Here is a 19,409-nt window from a genome sequence, read left to right on the forward strand (position 1 = left end):
TGCACTAGAGGGAGAAAATGAAGGGAGGGGATGGTAAGGCCATATGATCGAAATTGTGCTGGGGTCATGCCCAGCATTTCTGTGCAGCACGGCTGTCCAGCCTTTGTGCTGCTGAAGGTCTGAGCCCTTACCAGCTTCCTCTGACTCCCGATGTGCCTGCTCAATGGCGGCCCTGATGCACAGCTCCCGTGCGCGAAGCCCCGCGGAACTGCTCCTGTCGGAGAGGGCTTCCAGCACCACAGCGTCGATGGATAGGCAGGCAGCACTGTAGTGTTTGGCCAAGGTGACAGCTGCAGTTGTCTTTCCTTTACAGAAACAAAAGTCTCTGATGACATTCATGTGTGGTGCATCTTTATCTAGACATTGTATGAGCAAGTGCTTTGAAATGGCCTGGTGTGCGATTTGTAACCCCTGTGAATAGCAGAGTGATAGCCACTTTAAAAAGAATGGCCAGTGATGCCAATGACGAGATGGATATTATGGGTATGGGCATAAATCCAATCTATCTCACACTGGTTGTATGAAAGGGGATGAATTTGGCCCACTAACTTCAATGGAGTTACATCAGGGATGAGTTTGGCTCAGGGCATCAAACTAACACGTAGTTAAAGACAGCGCAAATCCCACTGATTCCTCCATGTCAAATTCAGCAGGGATGTAAACAGCAGCATCAGTCACACATTGGAGCCAGGCTGGTAAGAAAAGCAGTGTTAGTGGTTAAGTGATATAGCTAGCACCGCTTTGGCACTGAACAGTGTGCAAATAAAACTGTTACTAACCTTTCCATAACTGTTGTTCTTCGAGATGTGTTGCACATGTCCATTCCGATTTGGGTGTGTGCGTGCCCAGAGCACAGCTATAGGAATTTTTTTCCCCTAGTGACAGGTTTCAGAGTAGCAGCCGTGTTAGTCTGTATCCGCAAAAATAACAGGAGTACTTGTGGCACCTTAGAGACTAACAAATTTATTAGAGCATAAGCTTTCGTGGGCTACAACCCACGAAAGCTTATGCTCTAATAAATTTGTTAGTCTCTAAGGTGCCACAAGTACTCCTGTTATTTTCCCCTAGTGGTATCCGTCAGGTTGGCTCTGGTGCCCCCTGGTGGCCCATGCACCTCAGTTTCTTCTTACCAGCCACTCCGAGAACGGGGACAGTGGGTCAGTCTTGGAATGGACATGTGCAACACATCTCGAAGAACAACAGTTACAGAAAGGTTAGTAACCGTTTTTTCTTCTTCAGGTGCTTGCACATGTCCATTCAAATTGGGCTCGGAGTTCAAGGGCAAGCTGACTGTAGCATTGCTTGGCCAAGCTGCGCATCATCTCTGGCCTGTTGAGTAATGACATAGTGTGTAGAAAGAACAGGAGTACTTGTGGCACCTTAGAGACTGTTCTTTTTGCGGATACAGACTAACACGGCTGCTACTCTGAAGTGTGTAGAAAAAAGTATGTACCGAGGACCAGGTTGCTGCCCTACAGATATCCTGAATAAGGACTTGGGCCAGGAAAGCCGCCGCCGAGGCTTGGGACCTCGTAGAATGAGAAGTCAGGTTTGACGGACGGGGAACACCTGCAAGGTCGTAACATGCTTTGATACAGGACGTTATCCACAACGAGATTCTTTGAGCCGAGATGGGGAGCCCCTTCATCCTTTTGACTATCGTATGAAGAGTTGCGGAGACTTACGGAACGGTTTGGCCCTTTCAATATAAAACGCCAGGGCTCGTCTAACGTCCAAGGAATGCAAGTGTTGTTCCTCCCCATTTGCATGCAGTTTAGTGTAAAAAATTGTTAGAAAAATGGGTTGGTTGCAGTGAAACTGAGACACCACCTTGGGAAGGAAACTCAGGTGTGGGAGTAACTGCACCTTGTCCTTAAAGAAGATTGTACAAAAAGGCTCCGCTGTGAGGGCTTGGATCTCCGACACTCTCCTGGGCCAAGGTGATTGCCACTAGAAACGCCACCTTCCAAGACAGGTGCAGAAGTGAACATGTTGTTAGTGGCTTGAAGGGCGGCCCCGTCAATTTTGAAAGGACGAGATTCAGATCCCATGCGGGGGATGGATCCCTTATCTGTGGGAATATTCTCTCTAGGCCTTTAAAGAAGCGAATTACCGGCTCATGTGAGAAGACTCACCTATTGTCTATTTTTGGGTGGAATGCCAAGACGGCTGCCAGGTGGACCTTGATTGAGGAGAGGGCGAGGCCCTGCTCCTTCAGAGATAAGAGGTAGTCCAAGATGAGCTGTAGTGAAGCCTCCAGAGGGGACACTCCATGTTGGGAAGACCAGAGGGAGAAATGCTTCCACTTAGTCCAGTAAGTTGCCCTCATGGAGGGTTTTCTGCTGCCCAGGAGGACTTTACGCACCTGCTCCAAACAAGCTCGCTCATCGGAGTTTATCCATGAAGATTCCAAGCTTTCAGATGCAAGACACTGACGTTCGGGTAGAACAGTTGCCCAGGGTCCTGGGAGTTCAGGTCTGGGTGGAGTAGCAGGCTGACTGGTACCTCCACGGACAGCCGAACGAGTGTGGTGTACCAGTGCTGTCTGGGCCAAGCCAGGGCTATTAGAATAACTCGGGCCCAGTCCTGCTTGATCTTTGTCAGCAACTTGTGAATCAAAGGGATGGGTGCAAAAGCATAAAACTGGTAGGATGACCACGTTAGCAGGAAGGCATTTGTGATGGACCCCGGGCTGTAGCCCCTCAGGGAGCAGAATTGTTGACACTTCCTGTTGGCGCAAGTGGCAAAGACCCCACCTGCGGAAGATGTCCCAGGCGACATCCGGGCGAAAGGACCACTCGTGGTGAGTGGAAAAGAACCTGCTGAGGTGATCTGTGAGCTGGTTTTGTAGGCCCGGTAGATAAGCTGCTTGACGCTTGATCACATGAGTGATGAAGAATTCCCATAGACGAGTCGCCGCTCAACAAAGACGGGACGAGTAGGCCCCACCTTGTCTGTTGATGTAACACATGCTTGATATATTGTCCTTGAGAACTGAGATTGTTTTGTTTGTAATATGGGGCAGGAACGCCTGACAAGCTAGGCAGACAGCTCTGAGTTCCCTGATATTGATGTGGACCGAAAGTTCCTCTTGGGACCACAGATCTTGTGTCCTGAGATGTCTTAGTGGGCTCTCCAACCTAGCACTGAGGCACTGGAGACCAAATGTGCGGACAGTTGACACCTTGTGAAGGACACTTCCTTACATAGCACCCTGTGGACTAACCACCACTCCAGGGAGTTGAGGCCTTGAGGTGGCACACTGAGGACCCTGTCCAGATGATGTCTGGAAAGGGAGTACACTGTGCCCAGCCGGGCCTGGAGAGGTCTGAATCTCAGCCTTGCATGCTGTACTATGTATGTGCAGGAAGTAGGCTTAAACACATTCTAACGGTCGTAGTCAGATGTGCCTGCAGGGAGCGTATTAATGATGAGATTGATCAGAAACGGTCCTCCAGAAGATGGGCTCTTGCCAACGTCAAGCCGAGAAATGCCCCAATGAACTCTATTCTTTGAACAGGCGTTAGGGTTGACTTCTGAACGTTTATCAGAAGACCCAACTTTTGGAAGGTTGATTGTATGAGTGCAATGTCGGACTCCACTTGCACTGGGGACCGGCCTTTGATGAGTCAGTTGTCCAAACACAGGAACACGTGGACTCCTCTTTTCCTCAGAAATGCTGCTATCACTGCCATTCACTTGGTGAAGACTCACAGAGCGGCTGAAAGACTGAATGGCAGGGCTGCAAACTGGTGATGCCCGTGGTTCACCACAAACCTGAGAAATCTTCTGTGGCCCTGAAATATCAAGATGTGGAAATATGCGTTCAAGTTGTACAGTATTTGATTAAAATACGACCATGCAAATCATTGTTGCTACCATTGTTATATAATTGCAACAAAACTTATACAAAGTGTGATTCATGGCCAGAAAAGGGTTAAGCATCCTGCAGGATCATTCAACCTTTAGAGACATGCTAGAAAAGTATGCAAATTGTAATTAGGGCCATTCCATGCTAGATAGGCTAGAACTTTGAAATGCAGACCTGTATTGTTAGAGAATTGGAGGTGATACTAATTGTATGTGATTACTTATATCTTGTAAAATGTTAGCCATGTAAACAGACAGTTCCTGCTGTCACTATAGCTATTGATTCAGAGATCAAAAGGGAATATTAACATTTAAATGAACTGTAAACATGGATATCGCTGTGTTCGTCTCTCTTTGAAATGTACAGCAAACCACCTGAGAATGATGGAAAACAAGCAATTGCCTTATGTTAATCTGTATAGATAATTACCCTCGATGCTTAGGAAATGGGTCCACTTCAAAGTCCATATGAGTGCCTATTGTTCACCTAAGGACTCTGAGCTGTCACATGAAGGCCTGAAACTGTATAAAGATGCCTTGGGTTCCAACCCTTTTTATCTCAGATCTGCGTGATGCTTCATGCAGTTAAGTTTACGCCCAAGATTGAGATCTCCAGTCCTAACCTGGAATCACCCTGAATATGAACATTGGACTATAACCTATGGACTATTTCTGAAAGAACTCTTTGCAACGACAAAGATCACCATTTATACTATGAATCTGAGGCTAGGTCTACACTACAGCGGGGGTCCGACCTAAGATACGCAACTTCAGCTACGTGAATACCGTAGCTGAAGTTGCGTATTTTAGGTCGGCTTACCTAGCGGTGAGGACGCGGGAAAGTCGACCGCTGCCGCGCTGCCGCCGACTCCGCTGCCGCCTCCTGCCGAGGTGGATTTCCGGAGTCGACGGCAGAGCGATCAGGGATCGATTTTACCGCGTCTTCACTAGACGCGGTAAGCCGATCCCCGATAAACCGATTGCTACCCGCCGGATCGGCGGGTAGTGAAGACAAAGCCTTAATCTCAAGAACTGTACTCATGTCTGTATGTATATTGATCTTTTAACCAATACTCTCTCTTTTATTTTTTAATAAATTTTAGTTTAATTAATAAGAATTGGCTGTAAGCGTGTATTTAGATAAGATCTGGAATATTCATTAACCTGGGAGGTAATGTGTCTATTCCTTTGGGATTGGTAGAACTTTTTTATATGATGAATAAGATTTTCAGTAATCCTCATCATATTTGACTTGGTTGTCTGGGTGGAGGCCTGAGGCTGGGTTACTTTAAGGGAACCGTGTTATTGGCTTCTGGGTAACCAGAGAGGTATTACAGAGGCTGTTTTGTGCTGGCTTGGTGAATCTAAGTATTGGAACATCCACCAGCTTTGGGGATTGTCTGCCCCATTCTTTTCAGTTCACCCTAAGTGAGTGACTTCAGTTGGCTCCCCCGGGACTCTGGGTCATGCAAGTCAAGGGCGGCATACCAATCCCCCGGATCTAGAGACGGGATGATGGACACCAGGGAGACCATGCAGAACTTCAGCTTTTCTAGGTATCAGTTGAGTCCACGCAGATCTAGGATCTGTCTGAGACCCCTTGGCTTTGGGGATCAGAAAGTAGTGGGAATAGAACCCCTTTCCCCTTAGCTGTAGTGGAACTTCTTCCACGGCTCCCATCCGGAGAAGAGATTGCACTTCTTGCTCTAGCAGAAGCTCATGAGAAGTGTTCCTGAAGAGGGATGGGGAAGCTGAATGGGAAGAAGGGGTAGAAATAAACTGGAGGGTATACCCCGACTCTACTGTACTCAATACCCAGCGGTCGGAAGTAACCCGTTCCCAGGCCTTGAGGAAGTGGGAAAGGCGGTTGGAGAAGATAGGGGACGGATCCTGGAGCTGTGGGTTTGGTATGCCATCCTCGAGCACCTCATCAAAACAAGTGTCTCGAGTTGCCTGAGTGGCGTAGGACTGATTGAGAAGGCCTTGTGGAGGAGGAGGATGGAGATGGCCTGTGTGCGAACCCCCTGTTCCTTCTCCTCCTCTAATCATGACGTGCCTGCTGGGGGAAGTAGCAGCCATATTGCTGGGGCCTATATGGTCTCCTAGGCTACACAGGGTTGTGCAACCCGAAGGACTTTAGTATCACCCTGGAGTATTTAAAGCTGTGGAGCCTCGCATCAGTTTGTTCTGAAAAGAGCGAAGGGCTTTCAAAGGGCAAGTCCTGCAAAGTCTGCTGAACCTCCTGCGGGAGCCAGGATGTCTGTAAGCATGAGCTCCTGAGCCGCAGAATCAGCCGCATCCAGGCTGCTTGCAGGGAGGCGCCGACAACCGACTTGCCCTCATCCACAAGAACTCCTGCTGATTGTCCTGGGGGAGTTTGTCTTTAAATCTGCTCATAGTCTCCCACATATTAAAATCACAGTGACCCACCAGAGCCTGCTGGTTTGTTATGTGAAGTTGAAGACCTCCCGTTGAATATGCTTTCCTCCCAAGCAGGTCCAACTTTTGGGGGTCTTTTGCCCTTAATGTATGTCCCGTCTGGCCCTGAGGGTCCCTCTCGTTGGTGGCTGCCACCATGAGTGATCCAGGGGGAGGGGGAGAAAATAAAAATTCAGAGCCCTGGGCAGGCACAAAGTATTTCTGCTCAGTTCTCTTGGCAGTGGGTGGGGTCTGCCAGAGGACCTTGATGGACTTCATAATTGCCTCATGCAGTGGAAGGGTGACTCTTGCAGGCGTTGTTGCTGCCAGGAAGTCGAAGAAACGTTGGGATGGTTACTCGATGGCCTTTGCCTGTAAGCCCAGATTGGACGCCACCCGCTTCAGTAAGTCCTGGTGGGCCCTTAAATCGTCCTGAGAAGGAGACAACCCCTTTGACACCACTTCTTCCTCTGGTGAAGAAGAAGAGGAAAGGGCACGAAAAGCTGTCCCCACCTCCAGCTCTTCCTCTGCCTGGGGAACCTGTGCCTGCTGATCGGCACTGACTTCGGTACCGGATTGTGCACCGGGACCAGTATTGGGTTGTGTGCTGAGTCCAGTGACCGGCTTGGTACCGGGGCCAGCCCTCTGCATGTGTACCAGCTGATGCTTCCGGGGTCCCTCGGTGCAGCACCAGCGGCGCCCTACTCTCTTATATGACTGAGTAGGAGCACCACGAGCTAGAGCTTTGACTCAGGGGAAAGCCCCAGGGTTCCAGAAAGGCCATTGCATGGGAATCGATCCCCATGGATCCAGGGGCCAGGCGCTCTGTGACATTGCACCTGGTGCTCCCAATCACCGATGGGCACGGGGAGTGGTGTTTGTAGCGCCGACGGTCCCGTCGGTGCACGGAAGAGGGTCCCGAGTCCGACCTTGAAGAGGACCAGGAGCGACGAGGAGCAGGGAGACCACGGTGGTGCTGATTCTCCTGGTGCTGGGGAACAGTGCCGCAGCGATGTCGCAGGTGAAGCGATCAGGATAGGCTTGCCCCTGGAAAGTGGTCTCAGCACCGGTCTGGAACTAGTGTAGACCTCCATGCCACCGGGTGGTGCCGGAGGCGCTGCATCTTGGCTGCCAGGTGATCCTGGTATTGGCAGAGTCAACAAGTGTCTCTCCGCCAGCATGGAAGGGACTGCAAATTGGTCAGCATGGTGCTGCGGGGCGGTGTTGCTCCCTTTGCGGGGTTTGCGGTACCGCTGTGGCTGTTGGGAGCAGTGGTTGTTGCCGTGCTGGAGAGGGAGAGCGGCCCGCCCCAGGGCTTGCTATCTTGGTCTCCTTTCTTGCTTCCCTCCGGTGCCGGCGAATGGCTCTTTTCATGGTGTCTATGATGCCTCTTCTATATCATCCGGAGGTGGACTATGCACCAGAGCAGATGTGCTCCGTGCCGAGTCGGATCTCAGCTCTGAGGTCAGTCTTAGCACTGCCTCCATTTGAGTCTCGCTGCCTGGTCCTTTTGCATGCGGGGTTTAAACTCCTGACAGATTTGGCAGCAGTCTGTCCTATGGCCCTCCCCCAAGTACTCGAGGCAGCTCAAGTGTGGGTCACTGGTGGGCATAGGTTTCCCACAGGCGGAGCACGCCTTGAACCACAGCGACTGAGGCATGCCCTGATACCAGGGCCGGGGGGAGGGCGGGACCTCCTTTCCAAACGTGGAGAGGTGTCCTACTATAACACACTAAAACTTACTAAAATTAATCTAACTCATAACAACTATTTACAGCTAGATGAAGAGAAAACCACTCTAATGTTTTGCCAAGGGAGAGGGGAGTTTCAACAGCCATCACGGGCAATAAGAAGGAACTGAGGAGCATGGGCTCAGCAGGCCCCTTATACCGGCACCTGGGGGCACCAGAGCCAACCCGACGGATACCACTGGGGAAAATATTCCTGACAGCTGTGCTCGGGCGCGCACCCACCCAAATCGGAATGGACACGTGCACGCACTCGAAGAAGAACTAGTGTAACTTACACACAAGGCTATGGAAGATGGGAGGGTCTGGGAAAATGATGTCCCTTAGAGCATCAGACAAAGCACCAGGGGAGGCTTTATCTCTAGCCTTCCACTAGCTGCTTTTCTTGTACACACCTAGCTTCTTCCCCCATGTCAGTGACCCCTGTTTTGCACACCCATGGAATGCCAAATCCGTGCGTAACCATTTACACCTCTCTTCAGACCAGCTGCACTGAGATGTCTTTCCCCACTAGATGGGGTGTAGTTTGTTCTCACCAAGCTGATCCTGGTACAAATTGGGGCAAAGGGTGTTTGTTTGTTTGTTATTTGAAAGGAAAATTCAAAGTGCACTCAGGCATAATCCTCCCCAGCTCCCTTCCCCAAAGATGGGGCCCTCCACTTCCAGGGTTTGGAGCTGCCATGTCTGCTCCACTGCGGCCTAGTGTCTGCCAAACAAATTCTCCTCCCACCTATACTGGTGTAATCACAACTAACTCCATTGATGTGAAAGGTGTTATGCTAATGTCAGATAGGGATAACTGAGGGGAGACTCAGGCCCAACTTCCCATCTCAGAGTGGGACTTTTATTTTCTCCATCTCAGGCCCAGCTACCACCGGTTTGGATCTTAGTCTCCTACCCAGCTCCAGGCCACGCGGTGAAGACAATCAGAAAGAATTTGTCATTGTTGTAGCAACTGAGATCATTTTTCCTGCCTTTCCCTTCATCTCCCACCATCCTCCTGGCCAGAAGAGAACAGTCTCTGCACCTGTAAGGGGAGCGCCATGGATTATGATGACAATGCCTCTGCGGTTCTTGGCTGCACGACCTTCTGGAGAGATATCGATGCCAAGGTGGCGTGCGATGGCTCTGGAAATTGGGTTGTTGTCTAGTTCTCCAACAGCCTCTTTGCAGCTGCCATCAATGCTTCGCTGATACTCTACCACAGAGAAACAAGGGGTCAGATGACTCTTCCAGATGCCAGTGTCTCAGAGAATCCTTCCCCATTCCCTAACAGTGCACTCAGTGCTTTGGGAAAGTCCTCAGGAAAAGGACACTCGCCAAGTGGGGACAACAAGGCCTCAATCCTGCCTTCAGCTAAGGGTGCTCAGACATTCCTGGGCGCTCCCTGGTGTCCTCTCAGAACATCGTCTCACTGCTGCAAGTGTCCCGGCTGCTGGAAGGTAAGTGAACAGGGTGACAGAACGGGGAACGAACAGCCAGTCTGTCGGCCATAAACACTCAAATGGTTCTGCCTGCTCTGTCACACCCCAATACACCCCACTATCCAACAGCACCACAGGAAATGACATCACACTGACTGCCTGGCAGCACCTGTGGATTTGATCCCAGGGGGTATGAAGTATAATTACCAGGCACATAGCAACAGACATTTAATGCAGTCATAACTCTGGGGATTGAACGTGTGGACCAAGCAAATAATTTGCTATGGGAGTCAGACTGCTGAGGCCCTGCAGGAATCCTCTGCAGTTTAATGATCTCCAGCAGAGAGCTGTTTTCCTTTTCTGCTCAGTCAAACGGTTAAGAAAACACAACACAGGGAGATTTGACTGTGAAGGTTATTTTCATGGCCCTTCTATGAATCGACTGCAGTGTTTGCAAACAATCATTTGCTTCTTTACAGCTCCCAGCTTCTTCCCTTACTAGCCCTCTGAGTGCCAGACACCTTGGCTCGTGACAGTGTAAGCAGCTGCCACACACACGACAGTGACAGAGCTGCCCTTGCTGGAACGCTCTGGACTGCCATGCAGGAGACCCACACTCAAATCCTGGTGGTGGTCTCAGTCTCCAAGTGTCCAGAGCTGAGAATGATGGCGAAGCTGGGCACTGGCAGGGGAAAAGCACCTCCCGTGCTTCAGTAGTGACCTTTCTGGTCAACAGAGAAGTGGTGATATGAGGGAGTGAGGCAGGAGTTTCAGACAGCCCCCCAGAGTCAGTGGCAACGTACACTGTAAGGAGAAGGGGAGTTAACATGGAAGCAAATGGAAGGATCCGGAGGGGTCCAGCTGAGAGTCTGGGGACCCTGTTCGGGGGAAGGAAAGGATCCCAGACTACGTTACATGGGTGCAAAACCACAGATCTGAGAGGGTGCGGATTTTGCACAACCAGAGAAAAAAATCCCGCTCTGCCTCCACAGCCAGGGAGGAGCCTGGGTGCTGTAGGATGGGTGTGGTTCTGTGGAGTGAGGGGAAGGCAGGATTTTGGGAACTCACTCAGGAGATCCTCCTGTTTTTGTGCACAGTGGAGCTTGGAGTGGCAGGGCAGAGTGGGCCAGGCTGAGGCCAGTGAAACCATTGCCCCACGGATCCACTGGCCATCACCCCCGTGACCCTCCAGCCCGGCAACATAGGCATGACGTAGAGGAGAGGATTTGAGGCCTGATGACTTTCAGAAGGTGACAGCTTAGGAGGCCAAGTCTGCAGTGAAATGATTGAGGGAATACACGAATCCTCTCAGGGCCATTCCCACCATGATGGATGGTGAACTGCTGGAGAGCTGGGAGTGGTTACCTAGCCCCTGTCCTTTTTCAGCACCTTCCTCCTCCTCCTCCTCCTCTTCCTCCTGCTCAAATTTAGACTCCACCTTGTGAGAACGGCTTTCCTCAAACACGGAGATGGAGGGAAAGATGGTGATAGTGGTGGAGGCAGTGCGCGTGGTCCCAGAAGGGTTTTGCTTCATTCTGCGCTCGGAGAGAGATGGGTTCTCTTCATCATCTACTCAGGGGGAAGGAGAGGGAGGAAGAGGAGGGAAGGGAGGAGAGATTGAGTGCAGGAAGACAAGGCGGTACTTGGCTATTCACCATTTGACATTTGTTATTGCCTTGCTGTACAAGCTAGGTTCAGGCAATGCCTAAGCCACATGCAGTCCACTGCCCCTGGGGGAATTTCACCTCATGGCTTTTCCTCAAACAGCTCTCTTTGACTAGGGACTCTTTGTGGTCAATCACATAATATGATTTCTGCCTCAGTATCGGGTGACTGAAACTTTCACAGCTGGAGAGCAGCTAGTACAAAATGATGAAAGCACATAACAGCCCTTGCAGCAGGAATTTTTGGTCAAATGTTCATTGGGCATGTCTACAGCTACTGCAGTAATTACTGGGGTGGTTCATGGCCACACTGCCCTTCTTCTGTCAGTGGTGCGTGTCCTCGAGGGGCAGTGTGGGGGGCTGAGAGCCTGGGCTCCCCCCCGGAAGCTGGGCTGCTCCCGGGGCTCTCAGATCCCTGCTCGGGAGCCCAGGTGCTCTCACTTCCCGCTGCCGTGCTCCCTGCAAGTGGTGTGGAGTAGAGAGCGGGGTGGGGGCAGCCCTTGGGCTCCTGGCAGGGAATGGGGAGCCTCGGGGAAGCCAGGACCCCAGGGGGCAGCCGGCTTGGAGCGTGGTGGGTGCAGCCTGGCAGGGAGCCTGGGGGAAGCTGGACTCTAGCTGGAGCTCCTCCCCCACAGCTTTCCTGTTTATTTCATGGCTGTAGCATGGAGCTGTGAAAGTGACGAGAATGACAGCCAACAGTCGGTGTAAGTAACCCGCAGTGTCCACAGGGACACTGCGTTGGCCTAACTACTCCGACATAAGCCCCACGCCTCTCGTGGAGGTGGAGTTCTGATGTCGCTGAGGCAGGGCAGGAGCAAGGCTGGAGTGTGTACGCTGACATGGTTAGGTCGACATAAGCTGCTTTATGTCGACCTAACGCTGTTACGTAGACCAAGCCATAGGTCTGTGGACATCTCCATTCAGACCCATCAGTTGTCCATGTATTCACAAGTAATAAATAATACAATCCCGGGAAGAACAGTGAATTAGATCAGGGCTTTCATTTGCAAACATTCACACCAAGCTTTTAAAACTACAGAGCTCTATTTTTTGTATACGTTAGAGTTTGATTTATTGCCTAGAAAGCTTCACTGTCCAACCATGTAGAGCAAATCAGCAAGTAAAATAGCATGCTCAGAAATCTGACCTCATACGTGCTTCTCAGCCTTTTCTATGTTTATAACTAATTCCTGTTTAACAGACCAGAGGAATTTGGTGCACACAGAGCAATCAGCAACCAGCTGAACTGAAAAGCAGTGCTCTTCACGGTGTGAACATAGTGGGGAAATACATGCACTAGATTGCTAAAGCCTGCTGGCCTGTATTTCTCATGCACTTGCAGTGTGGTAGTGACTCATTACCTGTAACTGCACATGGTTCAGGTAAGTCTCTGTTGAGAGATGTGTTGTGTCCTATCATGTGAGAGGCAGGGCTCTTCCTCCACAGCCAGGGAGGGGCATGGATGGATGCAGTAGGATGGGTGTGGTTCTGAAGAGTGAGGGGAAGGCAGGATTTTGGGAGCTCACTCAGCGGATCCTCCTGTTTCTGTGCACAGTGGAGCTTGGAGTGGCAGGGCAGAGTGGGCCAGGCTGGGGCCAGTGAAATCATTGCCCCACTGATCCACTGGCCATCACCCCCATGACCCTCCGCAACATAGGCATGACGTGGAGGAGTCTCTTGTACAGGCGGTCAGACTAGATGATCACAATGGCCCCTCCTGGCCTTTGAATGGACGAATCTATTATTTAAGATAACAATGGGTGGGAAGACCCAGATCTGGGTGGGCATGAAAAGAATCCATGAAATCCCATCACTGGGGCTCTGGCTCCAGCACTACACAGGAGTCTAAAGGGCTGGATTCTGCTCTCAGTCCATTACACTGCAGTACAAAGGGGGAGTGACAGCAGTGATGATGTACACTGAGCAGATGGGGCCTACGGCTCCTCTCATAGCCTGTAAATCAGGAGTGACTCGTCAGAGTCCACGGAGACCCACCAGTGTAAGTCAGAGCAGAACTGGGACCAGTGTGGGAACGGCTGGCTGCTGCAGACAAGGCCTGCTATAGAAGGCCAGCTAGTACATAGTTTCCATGCGGATACCTGGGTTTCCTCCACCAGTGTTTGCACTAATATTTAGCCTTGGGGAAAATCCTAGACACAGCTAAAGGTCAATGCTGGACAGTTCTGTTCCTTGAAAGTCTAGAACAAGCTGCCCTTTGTTCAGAGTCCTCACCGTTCTCTTGGCCTATTGCCTCCATCATTTTGGCCTTAGCTTGCTCATCTGGAATCCTCTTCTGGTCTTTGTAATACTCCAGCACCTCCGGAGGCAGCTTCTCACCTGGGATGCGAGGGGGCAGCAGCAAGGTTTTATGGGAATCGTAGCCCTTCAGCATCCGCAAAATCTGTGGCCAAAAAGAAGAGAAGCCACAGGCATAGGACACGCTTCCAGGAATCCATTCCCTCCTCCCTCAGGGTGCCTCAGAAAGAGCCCAGGGGCCTCTCATATCCTCTCTTCCTTCTCCTCTCTCCCACAAAGGCCACGCGTTGTAGAGACCTCCCCTCTAACTGATCAGGGCTGGCCACATACCCCTCTGCAGCCCATCAGCACAGCTGCCTGCATTTGCCGGATGGGGCTACAGAGTAACATGAGGTGCTGGCCTGCTAGGGCTGGACCACAGCCTCCTGCCCCCAGGGGTAAATCAAAGTCAACCTGAGACCCGCTGTGACACCATTCACTTGAAGCCTGCCCCTGGCCCTACGATTCAGTGTGAAAGGTCTCCCACCAGCTCCAAATTGCTCTGCCAGGAGGCGCTGGTGCCACAGGGCAGTGGAGGAGGGAAGGGGGCATGTCTCTGGAATAGTACACGGAGGGAGGGGTTTGTGGGACTAGGGAGTGACTCCAACAGGGATAATCCGTGGGAGTTGGGAAGCAAGCAATGAAATGCAGCTACTCTTCGAAGCCAGCATCCCAACTGCTGGCCCTTTGGGCTCTCTGCCTGGTTCGCCTCTAGTGCTTGGTCCCGCTTAATAAAGAGTTGGAACTTCAGGAACTCTGAAGTATTCTGAGGTTTTCAGTGACAAGGGGAGTGCCTGGACGCCCTCTCCTCTCACCCTCTCCTCAGTCAGATACTGCTGGTCAAACTCCAAGGAGTAGAACTCAATGGGGAACTTGCAGGGGTTCTTCACAACCACCTCTGCCTCATCCCCCACACCATACGGCAGCAGGGGCCCCAGCTCCAGCACTGAGGGTGTGAACTCCAGCCGTGGCTCCAGACCGTATCCAGAGACAAGCAACAGCAGCCGCTCACTGCTCTGGGAGATGTGCACCGTTAGCTGGTTGCTGTAGAACCTCTGGGAAGAGAGAGAGAAACCCGTGGGATTCCTTCATGCCCCTTGCTCCACAGAAACACACAGGGCCCAAGTGCACCACTGGCCTATGCGAGATCAAGGCCCCAGGGGCCAATGAAGCTGCACACATTTACTTACATCACCGGTGAATTTGGCCCGTATCTCAGTGTATTTGCATTCAGGCCCCAGGTGGTTCCAGGACCCAGCACTATATCTGGGTACTTGGATAACAAAGCCAAGATGATGTTTTGGGTGATTTCATCCTTGTCCTTGGTGAATGCACAACACAAAACCAGTGGGGAAACGAGGTGTATCCTTAACAGAAAGGCTCAAATGACACACAGTGTGGAGAATGACTCACCTCTTCCTGAAGCAGCACTCGCTGGATCACGCCCCCTGAGCATAAATGCCTCAGAGCAGGGCGAGACCTATGGGAGGGTGGATCAGCCTGCATCTGCCCACCTTCCTCTGAAGCATCTGGCACTGACCACTGTCAGAGACAGGCTACCAGGCTCGATGGCCCTTGGGGTTCCCCCCTTCAGGGGACAGTTCTCTTAGAGGCAGCCCTGATGGGGAGTCTAGGAGAAAGGTGGGAAGGCTGCTCCCAGGGTGATGGGGCAGCTCTCCCAGTTATAAAAGCCACAGGAAGGGGATCATCAGGGCCATCCCTAGCAGGGTGCAGGGCCTGGGACAAATCAGCCTCTATGAGCCCCCCTTAACATTTTTATACAGGTGAAATCTGGTGTGTGGAGGGGACACCAATGCTGGGGGGCGAGGGATGATGGAGAGTCACAGGGTTGCACCTGTGCTCGGGGCGAGGGGGCCCCCTGTGCTGGGGGGTCCCAGAAAAGGGAAGGGGCTGGGGCGGAAGGGCACTGGATGGGGTCAGCCTGGCACACTAGGACGCTGGCGGCTGGTGTGGTGGCGGGCGACACTGGGAGCGGGCGGGGCAGGGCGGAGCGGGGCGAGCTGGGGTCACTGCTGCTGCTGCTGGAGACTGAGCCCAAGCCTCGTGATGCCGAGCAAGAAAGAAATACAACGCGCACTTCCCGCCAGTGAGTGCAGGCCCGACCCCTGCTGCTGGCGCCAGGCGCACCGCTAACCCCTAGCCCCATCCCTGGGCCAGCCTGGCCCCCCCAGGCACCCCTAACTCCACCCCACTGGGCTGGCCTAGGACACCCCACACGACACATGCACACTGAAGCAGGGGGGCCCACAAAGCACAGGGCCCAGAGCGGTCGCCCCGATTCACCATACCCAATGGGGGTCATAGAGAAGTGGTAAGATAGCAGGACTTTGCACTCGGGTAGTACTGTTCACCTGTAGATCTCAAAGCTCTTTACTGAAGGGAGCACAAAGGGGGAAACAGAGGCACCAGCCCTGGGTTCTCACCACCACACCACCCCGCCTCCCCCTTCTTTGGTAATTACTAGACGAACTCACCTCTTCCACTGGCGCAAACTTGACCTGCACATTGAGTCGCTCCCCTGGAGCCAGCATTCCAGATGAGGGGATCATCTCAAAGATGTGGGGCTTTGATTTGAATTCCTGACGCAGCCTCCGCCGCAGGCTGGCTGGCAAGTGTTTATCCACCTGATCGCCCAAACCCAAACGATTAGCTCAGACCCTGAAACACTGCTACAGCCCCAGCCTCCCTAGAACACGGACCAGCCAAGTAGCCAGTCAGAAACAGCTGTTTCAATTAGCCAATGAGAAACGCAGAAGCATGTTACAGTTCAGGCTGGGGATGAAGAATGACAAGGAGATGGCCGGGGAATTAGTAGAGAGACAAGGCGCTAACAGATGACAAGTTCCAGACAATCAGAGCCAGCTCCAATTACCCAAGTTCTAAAACCACTTTACTCTTGCTGATAGTTACAAGAAATAAACAGTATGGGTGGGAACTTCAAAACAGAGGAGGGGATGCTGAGAACAGGTCTTCTCCCACCTCCTCCCTCATCTCCAGCTGAGCAATTCCTCCTCTTCTCTCCTCTCTCCAAGTCCCTTAGTGCAGGGACCAGCCGTGGCTGAGGAGGGCTGCATGAGACTTTCTTCAGAGCTCACCAATGCTGGCCCTTGCTTCGCTACCAGAGGTGCTGCAGAGTATCATTCCCTCTTCCCACAATCCCCTGGGCAGCCTTGTGCTCCCTGCGTCTCCTGGCCTGAGGAGTGACGCATGTGGCTCAGGAATCAAGCACGTTCCTGTTTGCAGAACAGAGCATGAAAGGGCGCTAGGCTGTCCCATGATATTCTTAAAAAGGGAATTCCCACTTGGCTCACAGCTTTGATATTAGCAGCTCAAATGTATCAGCTCAGCAAATGTCATCAGCTGTTTGCCTGTTGGGTCTTAAAATGCACCCAAGGCCTAGTAAGCTGACTGTATTGCTGGAGCAAGCTGGTACTCTGCTGTAGGTCCTGGATCTGCAATCCTTACTCACTGAGTCACTACTGAGGGAAGTGCTACTCTGTGCAGAAAGGGTTGTGGAACTGAGGCCTGAGGGCACAAAGGGGAGCGGCAGTAAAGGAAGGAGGCAGGGACGTCACTGGCTGTCTTTGCTTTACCTTTTTGATGCGCTCATTGCTGGTGATGAACCATTCGCAAGCGACCTGCAGCTGATTGTGGAGCTGGATGGTCTCCACCTGGCACTGCCCACACTGGACGGAGGAGAAGTCCAGCTTGTGGCTGGAGATGCAGAGCGAAGGCATGGTCACCTTGGCACGAAGGCAGATGTGAAACGTCGGGCCAGCCACAACCTGAGTACACAACACAGCCCCCGGTGAGAAGTCTGGAGGAGAACTAACTGCAGACTTCAATCGCGACAGCCTGGGGAAGCTGGGCTAAGAGAGTGACTCAAACCTTTACCAGCAGGGGATGCAGAGTGAAGGCTACGGGGCTGGAGAATACCTCATACCTTGATGGGCAGGAGCACTTCCACATCTCCCAAGGGCAAGTTGGCACTGCGGGGATCAAACCGTACTTCAAACGTTTCTGTCTCACAGTAGGGCAGGTTCTTCACGCGGTCCAGTTCTACGCTGAAACCTTGAACAACAGATAACAAAACTACTTAGAACCTAAGGTCTGCAGAAATCGTAGTGTAACTACGCCTCGCAGCTGTCACAATACAGCCCTCCAGAACTTACTGGTGACACAGTGACGGAGAGCAGATCCCTCTGCTCCAAAAGCATAGGTACCAGAGGGAAAAGAGAATCTCCACTGGCTGAAAGCACTAGGGCCTATGACACAGCCGGGGCAGCTCCAGGCACCAGCGCACCAAGCGCGTGCCTGGGGTGGCAAGCCGCGGGGGGCGGTGTGCCGGTTGCCATGAGAGCGGCAGTCAGGCAGCCTTCGGCGGCATGCCTGCGGGAGGTCTGCCGGTCCCACGGTTTTGGCGGCAATTCGGCGGCGGGTACGCCGAAGGCGCGGGACCGGCGGACCTTCCACAGGCATGCCGCCGAAAGCCGCCTGACTGCCATGCTTGGGGCGGCAAAATACATAGAGCCGCCCCTGGACACAGCACAGCAGTTCTGATTCTACTTAGTAGAAACACACACACACACACACACACACACACACACACACACACACACACTCATTATAACACAGCAAAGCTGAGCCAGTGTGAACACTTGTACACATCCTGGCTAGTCTCCTGAGTTTCTCATGGTTGGGGATTTATATGAGTGATCCTTGTTAACGCATAGAGCAACTTTACATACAAAGCACTGCACATCAGAGTGTGAAAATGCAAGTCACTATTCAGCCAGTAAAGCACCAGAAACCCCAACCCACAATAACGGAGCACAAGAGAGACCCATCTGCTCTGCATGTACGTGGGCAGGCCCCCTCACTTTGCTCTTCAGCATCCCAAGTGTTTGGAACAAGTTACTGAGCTGCTGAAATCCCACTTATTCTGACTCTCTTCTGCAGAGATTCCAAATCAGCAGCTCCCTACCAGACACCCCAGAGGTGGCTTTAAGGACCTTTCTCCCAGCACAGTCACTGCTTTCTAACAGGACTTGGCTAAGAACTGGTTGACCCTGTAATTTTAAAGCAAAACGTTGAAAACAAACACCCAGACGTTCTCATTAGTGTTATAAAAGGGGATGATTATTTACTGTTGGTAGCACTGGAGCAGTGAGGGCCCCTAGTGACAGATCAGAACCTCATTGTGCTAGGCACTGTACATACACAGAACAGAGCCTGGCATGTGAGTCTAAAACGCAGGTTTAATAACAAAATAAGCGCTGGGCTCAAGTCTGCCATGAACGAGGTGTGTCTGTGTGCTCCCATGCTGCAAACCTGCATTCCAGCGATCAGACGGAGGGCAAGCTGCAGCAAGGGGAGGAAAGAAGGAGCTGACTGCAGCAGCATCTAATTCCCTAATGACTGATCCCTTGAGAAACACTGACACTGATCATAAAGGATGACTCTGAGCCCAACCCTGCTCCCATTAAAGTCAACAGTAAAGCTTCCATTGATCACTTAGGGAGCAGGAACAGACTTGATAGAGTCTGGTCTAGATTCTCTCCTGCACTCAGAGCCACTCAGCCCTGGGAGTGGGCTTAGGGGCTGCTCTTATTTATGCCAGTTGGCTATGAGCCCTCTGGGACCATCGGCCAGCTGAGAATCGAAGGAGCACAGACACGCTCCAACTTTTCCCCACCAACAGGGTGTGTGGGCGGGGCATTGGCTAGGAGCTGGTATGCTGAGAGCTGCCCTGCACCAGGGGAACCTGGCTCTCTGTCCCTCCACCTGAAGTAAGAGTTGGCAGAAAGGCAGCTGGTTGAGTGGCGGGTGGGGTGAGCGTTACTGGACAGAGGAGAGCGTAAGAAACAGCAAGCCCCAATGGGAAGAGGTGGGATTTCCCATAATACATCTGCACATTCAACAGATTTTGAACTATTGCATCAGACTGAGACGGTTCATTCCAACTTTGA

At 52.0% G+C, this 19,409-nt stretch overlaps 1 protein-coding gene across 1 annotated transcript in view; it reads right to left on the minus strand.

Annotated features, from left to right (window-relative positions):
- Nucleotides 1-19,409, minus strand: part of HYDIN (HYDIN axonemal central pair apparatus protein) — a 383,856-nt gene that overhangs the window by 120,926 nt on the left and 243,521 nt on the right. Inside the window, 8 exon segments of the mRNA XM_065416810.1 lie at nucleotides 132-305; nucleotides 9,064-9,234; nucleotides 10,826-11,032; nucleotides 13,357-13,525; nucleotides 14,235-14,474; nucleotides 15,915-16,064; nucleotides 17,034-17,225; nucleotides 17,384-17,511. Of these exon segments, the coding sequence (XP_065272882.1) occupies nucleotides 132-305; nucleotides 9,064-9,234; nucleotides 10,826-11,032; nucleotides 13,357-13,525; nucleotides 14,235-14,474; nucleotides 15,915-16,064; nucleotides 17,034-17,225; nucleotides 17,384-17,511 (1,431 nt within the window).

This window comes from Emys orbicularis, chromosome 14, assembly GCF_028017835.1.
Source record: "Emys orbicularis isolate rEmyOrb1 chromosome 14, rEmyOrb1.hap1, whole genome shotgun sequence".
Lineage (NCBI taxonomy): Eukaryota > Metazoa > Chordata > Testudines > Emydidae > Emys > Emys orbicularis.